At 44.9% G+C, this 11495-nt stretch overlaps 1 protein-coding gene across 3 annotated transcripts in view; it reads right to left on the bottom strand.

The window, feature by feature from the left end:
• The window catches only part of Kif16b (kinesin family member 16B), a 269246-nt gene extending 258098 nt beyond the window's left edge, over positions 1-11148 (bottom strand). For all 3 annotated transcript variants that reach the window (XM_005365523.2, XM_005365524.2, XM_026788505.1), the window contains exon 1: positions 10976-11148. In XM_005365523.2, coding sequence (XP_005365580.1) covers positions 10976-11022 — 47 coding nt within the window. In that variant the 5' untranslated portion in view covers positions 11023-11148. The remainder of the gene's footprint in view (positions 1-10975) is intronic.
• Between the last annotated feature and the right edge of the window lie 347 nt (positions 11149-11495).

The following is an 11495-nucleotide window of genomic DNA, read 5'->3' as shown; positions in this document are numbered from 1 at the left end:
CCTCCTCCTCCTCCTCCTTCTTCTTCTTCTTTCCCCCGGTTTTTTGAAACATTGTTTCTCTGGAGCTTTGGAGCCTGTCCTAGAATTAGCTCTTGTAGACCAGGCTGGCCTCTCCCTAGAACTCACAGAGATCCCCCTACCTCTGCCTCCTGAGTGCTGGGATTAAAGGCGTGCACCACCACTGCCTGGCTCTGATCCTCAGTTTCTGAGCTAATAGCAGGATTGCTGCTAAGGGTTATATAAGGTAATGATGATGCAGGACTGAGAATGCCTAGCAAACGAATGAGCAGACAGGAATAGTTCACTCTCAAGACCATTACAATGAAAGCACTAACTTCTCAGGGTATTCCAAATCCCGTACGCCCCATTGAAATGGACACCAAGTGTCTGAAAAGACCGCTGATCATAGACACACACTTGCCCTCCACTAGGCAGAGACAATGAATAATAACTGTAGCTGCCAATGGGAGGCACAAAGGCTCACAAAAGAAAGTGACTTGGCAGGCCAAAGCCAGCAAAGGAGTAAAGGGAAGTTTGGGACCTGGCTCCACCTGTCATGAACAGCTGCCAAAATCCTAGCAAGCCATGACTGACTTCCCATTATGAATTCCTCCCCTGCCTACTTTTTCATCACTGAGCTTGACAGAAGGCATCAAAGCCGAAAATGAACTCAAGACTCAGTGGTCAGTAGGAGCTCATATCACAGAACACTGTCATATCCTCCCTCGGGATGGTGGGTAAGTAGAATTAGCATGTTCTTTTTGTGTCAGTCAGGCTGTGCAAGAACCTGAGAGACAATACAAGGCTTTTAAATTAACTTGAGCAAATAATAATGAAACAATGGTTATTATTATCTAACATAAACCAGTCTCAGACCCAAGCCCTTTATAACTGGTAACTAAGCATCCTTCTTCCTCTGACAGAAGCCACGCACATGCTGAGTCTCTCCTTGGTAAGTACCTGAACACACGTGATCTTACTCTCTCACACAGCCTGTTTGCAGTAAAGTATAACCACAAGTATGTTTGGGAAATACTCTAAGTCTTCATCGAACACTTTAAAAACACTGGTGCCCAATAAACGTAAGAATACTAAGCTATTTCTGGGAGATCTTATATCACATCACGGCTCATTTGCTTCACCTGTCAAGCTCACCTGAGGCAAAGACAAACCTTCCATGTGCTCCAGACTCCGGCCTCAGTGACAGTGGGTAGCACCCTTCCCGCAGAAGCCCAGGGAAACATCCCAGCTCTCCACGTACAGCCTGGAAACCCATTTTCCTACCCACAGACCCTCACCACTTTCCTCTTTTCCACTTTATCCTCTGCATGTAGACCGCCAACCTCCCATCCCCCAACTCCACAACAGATTAGGATTTTTTTTTCTTTTTTGAAAACAAAACACCTGTACTCTGTCACACCCCAGCCCTCTACTTTGTCTGGTGAGGCACAGCTGCCCTGTCTCAAAAAAAGAGGAGCGCTGCTTCAGAACAGGCTAGGGAACAGGTTCTCTTCCCAACCTCTCCCCTTCACCCCTGCCCAGTCCTTGTTTTCCTGAGACCACTCATCCCCCACTCCTTTTCCTGACCCCCCACTCCTTCTCTTCCTGAGCACCCCCACTCCCCACTCTCTTCCTGAGCCTTCTCTCCCTTGCTGTCTTCCCTCTCCCTATTCTCGGGAACGCAGTTAACAGGTGCCATTCTGTGCCTGTGCAGCCCACACCTGAAGACAGCCTGCAGCCACCACAGCTCTTCACCCCTCACACCGCAGTCCCTCCAGCACCATCCCACTGAGAGCCTAAGCTGCCAGTGGACTTGGTCTGGACCCACACCACCTCCAAGGCTGGCGAGCTAATCGCCAGCCTCCCTCCTCTCCATGTCCCTTCTCTCCACACTAGGTGGTCTGGTCTGTCTGTGTCAGGCAGGGTTACTATTACTATGATGAAATACCATAACCCCAAAAGCAAGTTTGGGAGGAAAGCCTTTATTTGGATTACACTTCCACACCATAATCTGTCCCTGAAGGAAGGTGGGACAGGAACTCAAACAGGGCAGGGAGCCGGAAGTAGCAGCTGATACCGAGGCCACGGATGGATGCTGATTACTAGCTTACTCCCCACAGCTTGCTCAGAGCCTGCTTTCTCATAGAACCCAGGACCACAAGTCCAGGGGTGGCCCTACCCACAATGGGTTGTGCCCTCTCGCACCAACCACTAATTAGGAAAACGTTTCACAGGCTTCCTACAATCTTTTCGTTGTTGTTTTGTTTTGTTTTTCAAGATAGGGTTTCTCTGTGTAGTCCTGGTTGTTCTGGAACTCGCACCAGGCTGGCCTCGAGCTCCCAGAGATCCGCGTGCCTTATGGAGGCATTGTCTTGATCATCCTCTCAGATAGCTTGTGTCAAGCTGACAGACAAGTAGTGAGCACAGGGTCCCTGCTGCCTCCTACCTGATTACTGCCATGATGAGCAATGGTGGCGCAGGATTGCTGACAGGTTACTGTGCATACGGGGTTTGCCACACACCCTATCACTTCAGCTTCTGCCCAACAACCTATGCAACACTATCTGAAGGCACCAGCTCTCAAATGGGATGTCAGGACTTTGTTATAATCTTAACATTGATCGAGGAGCCCTAAGAATTCTTGTATGTGTGTGTTACATGTACATATTCATACATGTACTTTGTGAGGGTATTTGTTTAAGTATGCTAATGTGGAGAAGAAAGGTTAATGTAGGGGGCTTCCTTGACTGCTTGCTACCAAATTTTTTGAGATGGAGTCTCTCACTGAAGCTGGAGCTCACTGGCTCACTAGACTCAGCAAGCACTTTTTCAACGTGATCAATCTCCTCAGGCCCCAGTAAGAATTTTTATTAATTTTGTAAACAAAATGCAAATAACAGCCCACAGAGCCAGGACAATATCATACACTGTGCGATTCTGGAAAACTCCACTGTATGTTTATGAGACGAAATCAAGAAAAAATAGCAGCAAATAGCATCCATATTAGTCCCTTTTCAGTCTCTATGACCAACATACTTGACACAGGTTTAGGAAAGTTTATTTCCATTCATGGTTTCAGAGGGTCTCAGTCTACCACGTCAAGGAGGGTACAGAGGAACAGCTCAGTTAATGACTGGTAAGGTCTGAATCTAAGGACCCACTTCTGGCACTCAGGTTTCACCTCCTAAAAGTTCCACAGCCTTGCAAGATAGTGCCAGCAACTGGAGAAAAAGTATGCAAAACACAAATCCGTGGGGACAATTTATAATGCAAAACATGACCTGTATGCCCATTAGCCAGCGAAAGTCAAAGTTGAAAAGGCCAACAGCAACTCAGCATTGTCATAAAATGGTTCTAAATTAATGATACCCCCAACAATCTCAATGAGTCCCAGCTGTCTCTAAAACAGATCCAGAACACCATGATTTAAGCAAAGGAAACTGAGCCTTACAAAGGATAAGCAACTGAAGACTCTCATCTTGGTTACACAGCTCCGCTGCCCCCTCATTTATCTCTTTTTTCTTCACTATAGTGATAGCTCTCAGTTCCACCAAAGCAAGCAATACTTTCCAGTACCTCCCCTACAAGCCTACACAGAAGAGCCAATAACCACCTCAGCTCCTACTGCCTGCATTCTCACCAGCACCGACTATGTATCTCCCCATCCCCCAGTCAGCACTTGCACAAACATTCTTCTGCCTAATGAAGTCCTAAACCTTAAGCCATCTTTTATTTTTCAGCCTTTTTGCATGCTGACTGTTCTTCATGATTTCTCATGCAACAATAAAGCCGAGGATATAAAAAATGTATATGTAATGGCCCCACACAAGCAGAGAAGGAACAGACTGTATGCAAACACCACAAAACTTGGCAAGCAGACATCTCTGATTTATGGAACTTAGAGGGATTTACAACTTAAATTCCTTTGGTACACATCTATGGACATCACATCTGTCTTAGTTTGCTTTCTATTGCTATAATAAAATGCTAAGACCAAAGCAACCTCGGGGAGAAAAAGACTGATTTCACTTTACAACTCCCAGGTCACACTCAATCATTATGGGAAATCAGGGCAAAAACTCAAGGCAGGAACCTGGAGGCAGGAACTGAAGCAGACACCATGGGAGATGCTACTGACTGACCTGTTCTCCATGGTTCACTCAGCCTGCTTTCTTAAACAATCCAGGACTACCAGCCCAGGGATGGCACCACCCCAGTGGGCCAGGCCCTTCCACCACTAATTAAGACAATGCCCCCACAGCCTTGCCTATATTGCCAACCTGAGGCTTTGAAGCACTTAAAACAACTGAGTAATGAAAATTTTTATTTTAAAGTTTAAATGGCCAACAGCAACCATACTGACAGGACTCTGAATTCTGCCTTCTGACTCTCAAAAATACATTAAAATCCTGAAACTTATTCCTACCTACATCATTGGCACCCCATGCCCTCCCTTCATCGAAGTCTTCTGTACATTGGGAAGACTTTAATCCAGGTGTGAAGGACTTCAGGAAGCTGAAATAAGATAGACAGGCTTAAATCCCAATGTTCTCTATGACTGTGGGCTGATTGTTTCCCTCTTTGAGCTTTGATCCTCAAATGGAGAATGGGCTTGCAATGCCAGCTATCAAAGAGCTTAACCAGCTATTGTATTTGATAAATGGTCCCTGGTAATATTCCTGCAGTGCTCAACTACATACAACTCTAACTTGCTTAAGACCCCAGAAACCTCTCTCCAAGACCCTGGAGTCCTTCAGGTGCTACATCTTAACCTCAAGGGCATTCCATCACTATTGTTGGATGTTTGTGCCTCCACAACCACCAGACCAGCAAGTCCCTAATGCCCAAGACCTCTATCATCTGACAGCCCTTGGGCAACAAGTCAGGGCTCTGATGGAACCAATGTTAGCTCAGGCCAGCGCTGTCATCCAAGAGGCCTCAGTCGCCCCTCTATACAGTGAGGACAAAAGGCCCATAGTGTTTGCCTAGCATGCATGAAGACCTGGGTTTGCACCCCAACACTGCATCAAACAAGGCAAGGAAGAATAACCAAAAAAAAAAAAAAAAAAAAAAAAACATTCAGGAGACGGAGACAGGAGGATCAGAAGTCTAAAGTTGTTCTCAGTTACTTAGCAAGTTCAAGGCCAGTCTATCTCAGAAGAAAAGACAAAGAAAAAAAAAAGGCTAGGTCAGTCATTGTCTTTTGGTGGAAGGAAGAAAGGAGAATGCCAAGCTGAAAAGATAAGAGACTCACATGGAGCCTGGCAGGGAACAGTGTCTGGACAGGTTCCCCCCATCTTCCATCCAGGGCACACCCGCCCACCTGTCCTCCCAGACTGACCAGGAACTACCTTTCTTTGGCTCTTATCTTGATCTTAAAAGGGAAGGACAACTTGGCTGAACCCTAAAGAAAATGATCCCAATCAAAATGCCACTTTTTCTTCTCCTTTGAACTAGAGTGCTAGGAGGGTAAACTGGACCTGTGATGCTTATCAGGAAGGCTAAGGTCCTGAAGAAAAGCGAAAGCAGAAGCTGACCTGTCTTCTGGAGCACCGCATGTTACAAGAAAAGGCCACAAGGTGGGAACATGGCCAGCACTTGGTAAATATTTCTTTTTATACCTTCTTTGAATCAAAAAGTCACAATTAATAAACTGTGATAACCATGATAAGAAGATGAGTACGTGGAAGAGAAGAAGAGGAGGAGGAAGAAGAAATATGTGGTGATATGATGCCGGGGATGCAACCCAGATCCTTGAACATGCTAGGCAAGTGTTCCCCTGTGAGCCTCACCATCAGCTCTACCACAGGGCATCTGTGTGGAGCCCCTGCTATGTCAGGCACCAAGTGACCGGTCCATCTTCTTGTCTCCATCATTAGACCCCTACTCTGTGTCTGTCTCACTGCCAACTGCAACACATCAGTCCACCTGAGACCACCCTAGTCATCGAAAACTAGCATTTTAAATAAAATGATATAATAATCTAGAATAGGAAATGTTTGAGGAAATTGTAAATGTGTGTAAATACCTCATATGTCCTCTCAATTATCTACAAACCAACAATTTAAAGTGGATTTCTCCTTGTTAATCAGTCAACAAGAAGCCCAGATTTGCCAGAATGCTTAAGGTATCTATAATTATTAGCACATCTTACTAATGTGTAAAAACTGACACTTATATGACAATTAAGTTTCTTGCTCAAACTTAGGTTGTTCAGAAATGCAACCAAAAATTTAACTCAAGACCTTCTGCCCTAAGGCTCTGACCCTCTTACAGTATCGAGGACCCTGAACGAACATCAAGGTTTTCATGAAGTATCAGTCATCCAGCTCTTCGGGAACAGAGTGAGAAAGACAGATGTTCAAGGCCTGCCTATGCTACACAGTGGGTTCAAACCAGCCTGAGGAATCTGTTCACAATAAAGTGACTAGACTCTGCCTCAAAACTGAAAGTGTTAAGAGGCCTGGGGATGTAGTTCAGCAGTAGAGATGTTTATTCAGATGCATGAGGCCCTTGATTCAATGCCTAAGACTTCAAACAAAATAGAAAAAAAAAAAAAAACTAAGAAGGGAAATTAACAAGAAATGGAAAAATTGGTCAAGAGATTATCTTGTCCTTATTTTCCTCTGTGTTTTCTTGGGGGCAGGAGGGATTGAAATTAATATTTTAATATAGGATCTAACTCTGTAGCCTAAGATGGACTAAATTGGTGACCCTCCTGTCTCAACTTCCAGAGTGTTGAAATTGCAAATGTGAGCCACCATGCCCAGTTTGTTACTTCTCCATAGAAAAAGAAAAAAAACAGAACCTATAAGATTACAGAAAAGATGAAATTAATAGAACAATAAAAGAAGTCCCAAAGAAAAAGTTAGATAATACATAAAATGTTAAACTTCTGCCTATAAAACGTATGAGCAAAATTTTGCATCTGCTAATGGAGTATTCATTTTTAAAAGTAAGGCCCTATATTGGGCAAGTCAGTTACATGCTACATACAAGTCTCAATAATTGTACTTCAGATACAATTTGAATAATTTGACATTCAGATGCTAAAACCTTACCAAGGCCCAATGACACAGTTTTAATTCAGGAAGGCAAAACCCTTTTAAATGGGTTTATCATACTCATAAAACAGGCCCAAGGAATTTGTCCCTTGCCCCATGTAAGTACAAAACAAAGGTGCCTTCCTCAGACAACCTATCAGTCAGTACCTTGAGCTTGGACTTGCGGCACCCAGGACTATAAGCTATAAATATCTGTTGTTTTCAAGTCGCCCAGTTTTGTGATATTTTTTATAGCACCTTTAATGGACTGAGGCATTGTCTCTCAATCAGTAAAAATAGAATTACAGTATGTCTCTATTCTAAAAGGTGTGTAAGAATTTGCTAGCACATAGCATACCCTCATAAAGATGTCTCACTTGAGCTACACAGTGAATTCAAGGCCAGACAAGGCAACCTGATCAAAATAAAAAGGGAGAGTCCATATACTCAAATATAGAGTATAAAGATGACCAGGGCTGAGGCGGGCAGTGGTGGTGCAAATCTTTAATTCCAGCACTCATGAGGCAGAGGCAGATGGGATTTTTGAGTGTTTAAGGCCAGCCTGGTCTGCCAGAGCTAGTTCCAGGACAGCCTAGTGGTGTTACACAGAGAAACCCTGTCTCAAAAAAATAAATAAAAATAAAAATAAAAAAGAAAAAGAAAAAAGAAAAAGATGGTCAGGGCTCTAGCTCATCTAGTTCAGTAGTAATGCATACAGAAAGCCTGCAATGTGCACACAAAGCCCTGGGGTCAACTCCTAATATACAACAAAAGAAGAGGAGGAGAAAGAAGAGGAGGAAGAGGAGAAGAAGGACAAACAGGAAATAAACAAGTCAGCTACTGAATTAGGATCTCTGCATCTGGAATGACAAGTCCTGCCACATAGTAGGCAGTAAAAACAACATGGCTGGGATCAAATGTTCACACAGAGAAGACAGAGCTGCAGACTCAGGACTCAGGCAAACTCAGACTGCCCACCCCCCACTTCTTCAGATAGGTCCAAGAGAGCACTCACTTCATTCCAGGCCTCTTTCTGCCTTTGGTGCTGCAGCCTGAAGCTTTTTTACTTAAAATATTAACTTTAAACAACCACTAAATAAATAAATAACAACTTCCTTCAGTTGTCTCCAACAATCACCTGAAACTCTTCCCAGCCAGAGCCAATGGCCCTAAGTAGTTTTTAAAAGTCACACAAGCAAGTTTTTAATTATTACAATTAGGCATAAATATGAAAATTCAAATAGTAAAAGAGGACAAAGGAAAACATTCCACCTTTGCATCCATCTTCCTTCACAGAGGCACCACTGTTGGGTTCCTTGTACATTGCTCCCCACAGTCTGAGCTGGTTCTCTGTAGTTTTTCACCCATATATACATACACTCTGTTCTAGTGTGTGTGTGTGTGTGTGTGTGTGTGTGTGTGTGTGTGTGTGTCTTTCTCTGCTCAGTCTTCTATCTTGGCGTTAGTTCATTTATGATGAGTCCACACTTTCTACGAGCTGCAAAGGATTCCACCACATGACTTCGGTTACAATTTTAACAAATCTCCTGTCTTTCTATATTCTCGTTGTTACAACAAGAAAAATGTATAAGCAACACCATGCTTATAAACACATCTTTGTAAATAAAAACTCTGATCCATATATTAAATATGTAAAACAAATGAAGCTACCAGGGCAGTGGTAAAACCAGTTACTTCCAATCACCACCATACCCTGCAGGACTTATAAATTAGGTCAAACATTTTAGGTTGACATTAGCATCTCTCTCTCTACTTCACTGCCACTTTCTGGATCACTGGATCCTGAAACTATACTTAGGAAAGTTACTGGTATCCTCCCCTCTTAGACCAAGAACCTCCTCATTTTAACAACATTTGATACCAACAGCTACCACAGCTTTCAAGGGACTCCTGCTCCTGTCAGAACAATGTACTGTGCTGTGCTGGTTCATTTCCATGGCAGCCAGCCCTTCTTCTCCCTGGAATCCTAAAGGCAGAGCCAATCTCCGACTCCCGTTCTCCTCTATAGATTGCCACGTGATAATCCCGGAAGCGTGGAGACTTTACCAGGATTCCAACTGTCTGCTGATCGCCTCAAGCAAGACACATGATGTCCTTGTCCCCACACTTCAAAGAACAAGTTAAATGTGCATGCAGCACTGGCTGTCAGACACTCACTCACTGGACCACACAAATCTGACGGGCTGAGACTGCTCTCAAGTCTTTCCCAGCTCTTTGAACTGAACGCTCAGCTAACGACTCTCATGGTCTCCCCCTTTCTTCTCCTTCCCATGCCACGGAGCTGCCAGATTCTACCAAACCTACCAAGGAAATGCCTTGGTGTATCTACCCTACCTTTGGGTTAGATCATTGCTTCCTTAGCTTCTGTCCCAATCCTGATGCCACCAGAATTACTTGCTGGGCACCAACACCACATCTGCCTGCCTTCTCAGGCATATGGCTTCTGTAATTGTTTCCTGCCTCAGGGGCCTGGACTCAAGGCCTACACTGAAAAGACACTCATAGCACCCCTCCAGACGGTCCAAGTCACTCAATTTTGCCAATATATCCTCATCCCTCCTTCACTAGACAATGGGCTCCTAGAAGACACTTATCAACACCTCATCTGCTGGCTACTCCAGAGCCCTGCATGATGAAGTCCATTTGTCCATTAATAAGAGTTTTCTAAAGTTACCTGATACCATTTTCTAGCACATGTTCATATTACTCCAAAAAAGAACTCTTTATAATGTAAATCTTTACTAAAAAAAATATTTATTTTAAAGCCAACTAAAAGACTTTGGGGTCTATTTATCATGTATGACTGTGTGTGTAAAGAAACAGATACACTCCTGGGACTCACTCTCATACACTCATATACACATCAAATGCCCTAAAAAGTTGTAGAAGTAACTTGAAAATCGCACAAGCATAACTTCCAAAAGCACCGGTATTTAATGGCTATGTATCAAAATAATTTTTCTACTTGCCCATAGGAAAACAGATTCAAGAGAGACCAGTAAAATCTCTTGACTTCATGATCTTCTGGTGTCCTAATCGGCTGTCAGAACAAGCAAATACTGAGCTCTGAAGCTGACAATATGACTCAGAGAGAAAGGCCATATGGTAAGTCAAATGTCCAAGAACTGAAACAGTAATAAACACAAATGCTTTTGTGTGACCTCTGCCCGTCAACTTGGAGGGCATCCACCATCGTTCTCAGAAGCTAAACTCACTGAGAAGTTAACTTTCTGACTATATCGTTCTAAACTGATAAAGACGTCACTGAAAAGGGTTTCAGAAAGTCAAAAGAGGAGAGTCACGCTACAAAGCACTACTTTGTAGGAAAATATAAGAGGGTACACTCTAAATGTATTCGCCACATGTGCCCCCTTAAGAGCCTTAGTCAAAAGCCACCTGACTCTCCCTCAAGGAGTCAAAACTTTGTTGAAGTTTCCTTATGCCCCCATGTAAACCTTAAGAACTGCTAAGTTACTGATGGGGTCCACGTTCATGGGCTGGAAAACTTCTCCGGGTTAAAAAGTAGCATGATTAACAGAGATGTCTGAGCTGGCACAAACGAGGGTATGCCTGACAGCTCGGGGAGCCCCTCACACTTCCGTGACCTCCCAAATATTTCACTTCACGAACGTGGTCCCTTGGTGTTTTTTTTTTTAAAGGGCGAACAAGCTAGCCTCACGTTACTGGGATGGGTACGGTCCAGGGAATTTCCCCAGCCTCGCAAACACTTTTCCCTCAGAGTCCCCTTTTCAACACAGGAGACCTTTCCTCATCCGGGCCACCACTGGCAGGACCAGGAGGCTTAGGGGTTTGTCCCTTTTTTAAGTCCAGATTGGCCTGTGAGCGGAGCTGGAGACCGGCTGCCCGGGGTTGGGGTGTGGCGAGGTTGGGGGGCGGGCGGCCCCACTCACCTGCGATTCATGGGCCGGACTCTCACGGCCACCTTGACCGATGCCATGGCTCATCACGGCCCGGCCCGCGGGGGCTCCCACCAGGCCTGCACCCCGCGGCCGCCGGTCACTCCAGCAACTGTGCCCGAGCCCCCGCCCACTTCCCCTCTCACCCGCCCGTCGGCAGGGGCCGACCTGGAGTTGCTAGGCGGCCACACCTGCCAGGCCACTGAGCATGCCCAGAACGGCTCCGGCCCGCGTGATCCGCGCACCGGGGTTTGGCTGCTGCCCACGGTGCGGAGGGGCGGAGCCCGGAAGCCTGGGCACCGCCTCCTGGGTGGCCTCGCCTAGGAGTCGATGGCAGCCAACTAACCGGCAAAGCTAAACCCTGTCAGGCCCTGAGAAACAAGGAAAAGGAAGATCACTGTATTTAGGATCTTCTCAAGGAATCCGAGGAATTCATTACCAAAAACGAACTTTGCAACCATTAACATGGATCTGGCTTTTTTCAGCCCGTGCTAATCAACTCATCTGTCTTGCT

Source organism: Microtus ochrogaster, unplaced genomic scaffold (genome assembly GCF_000317375.1).
Source record: "Microtus ochrogaster isolate Prairie Vole_2 unplaced genomic scaffold, MicOch1.0 UNK3, whole genome shotgun sequence".
In the NCBI taxonomy this organism is placed as follows: Eukaryota; Metazoa; Chordata; class Mammalia; order Rodentia; family Cricetidae; genus Microtus; species Microtus ochrogaster.
This window is presented reverse-complemented; position numbering and strand designations above follow the sequence as displayed.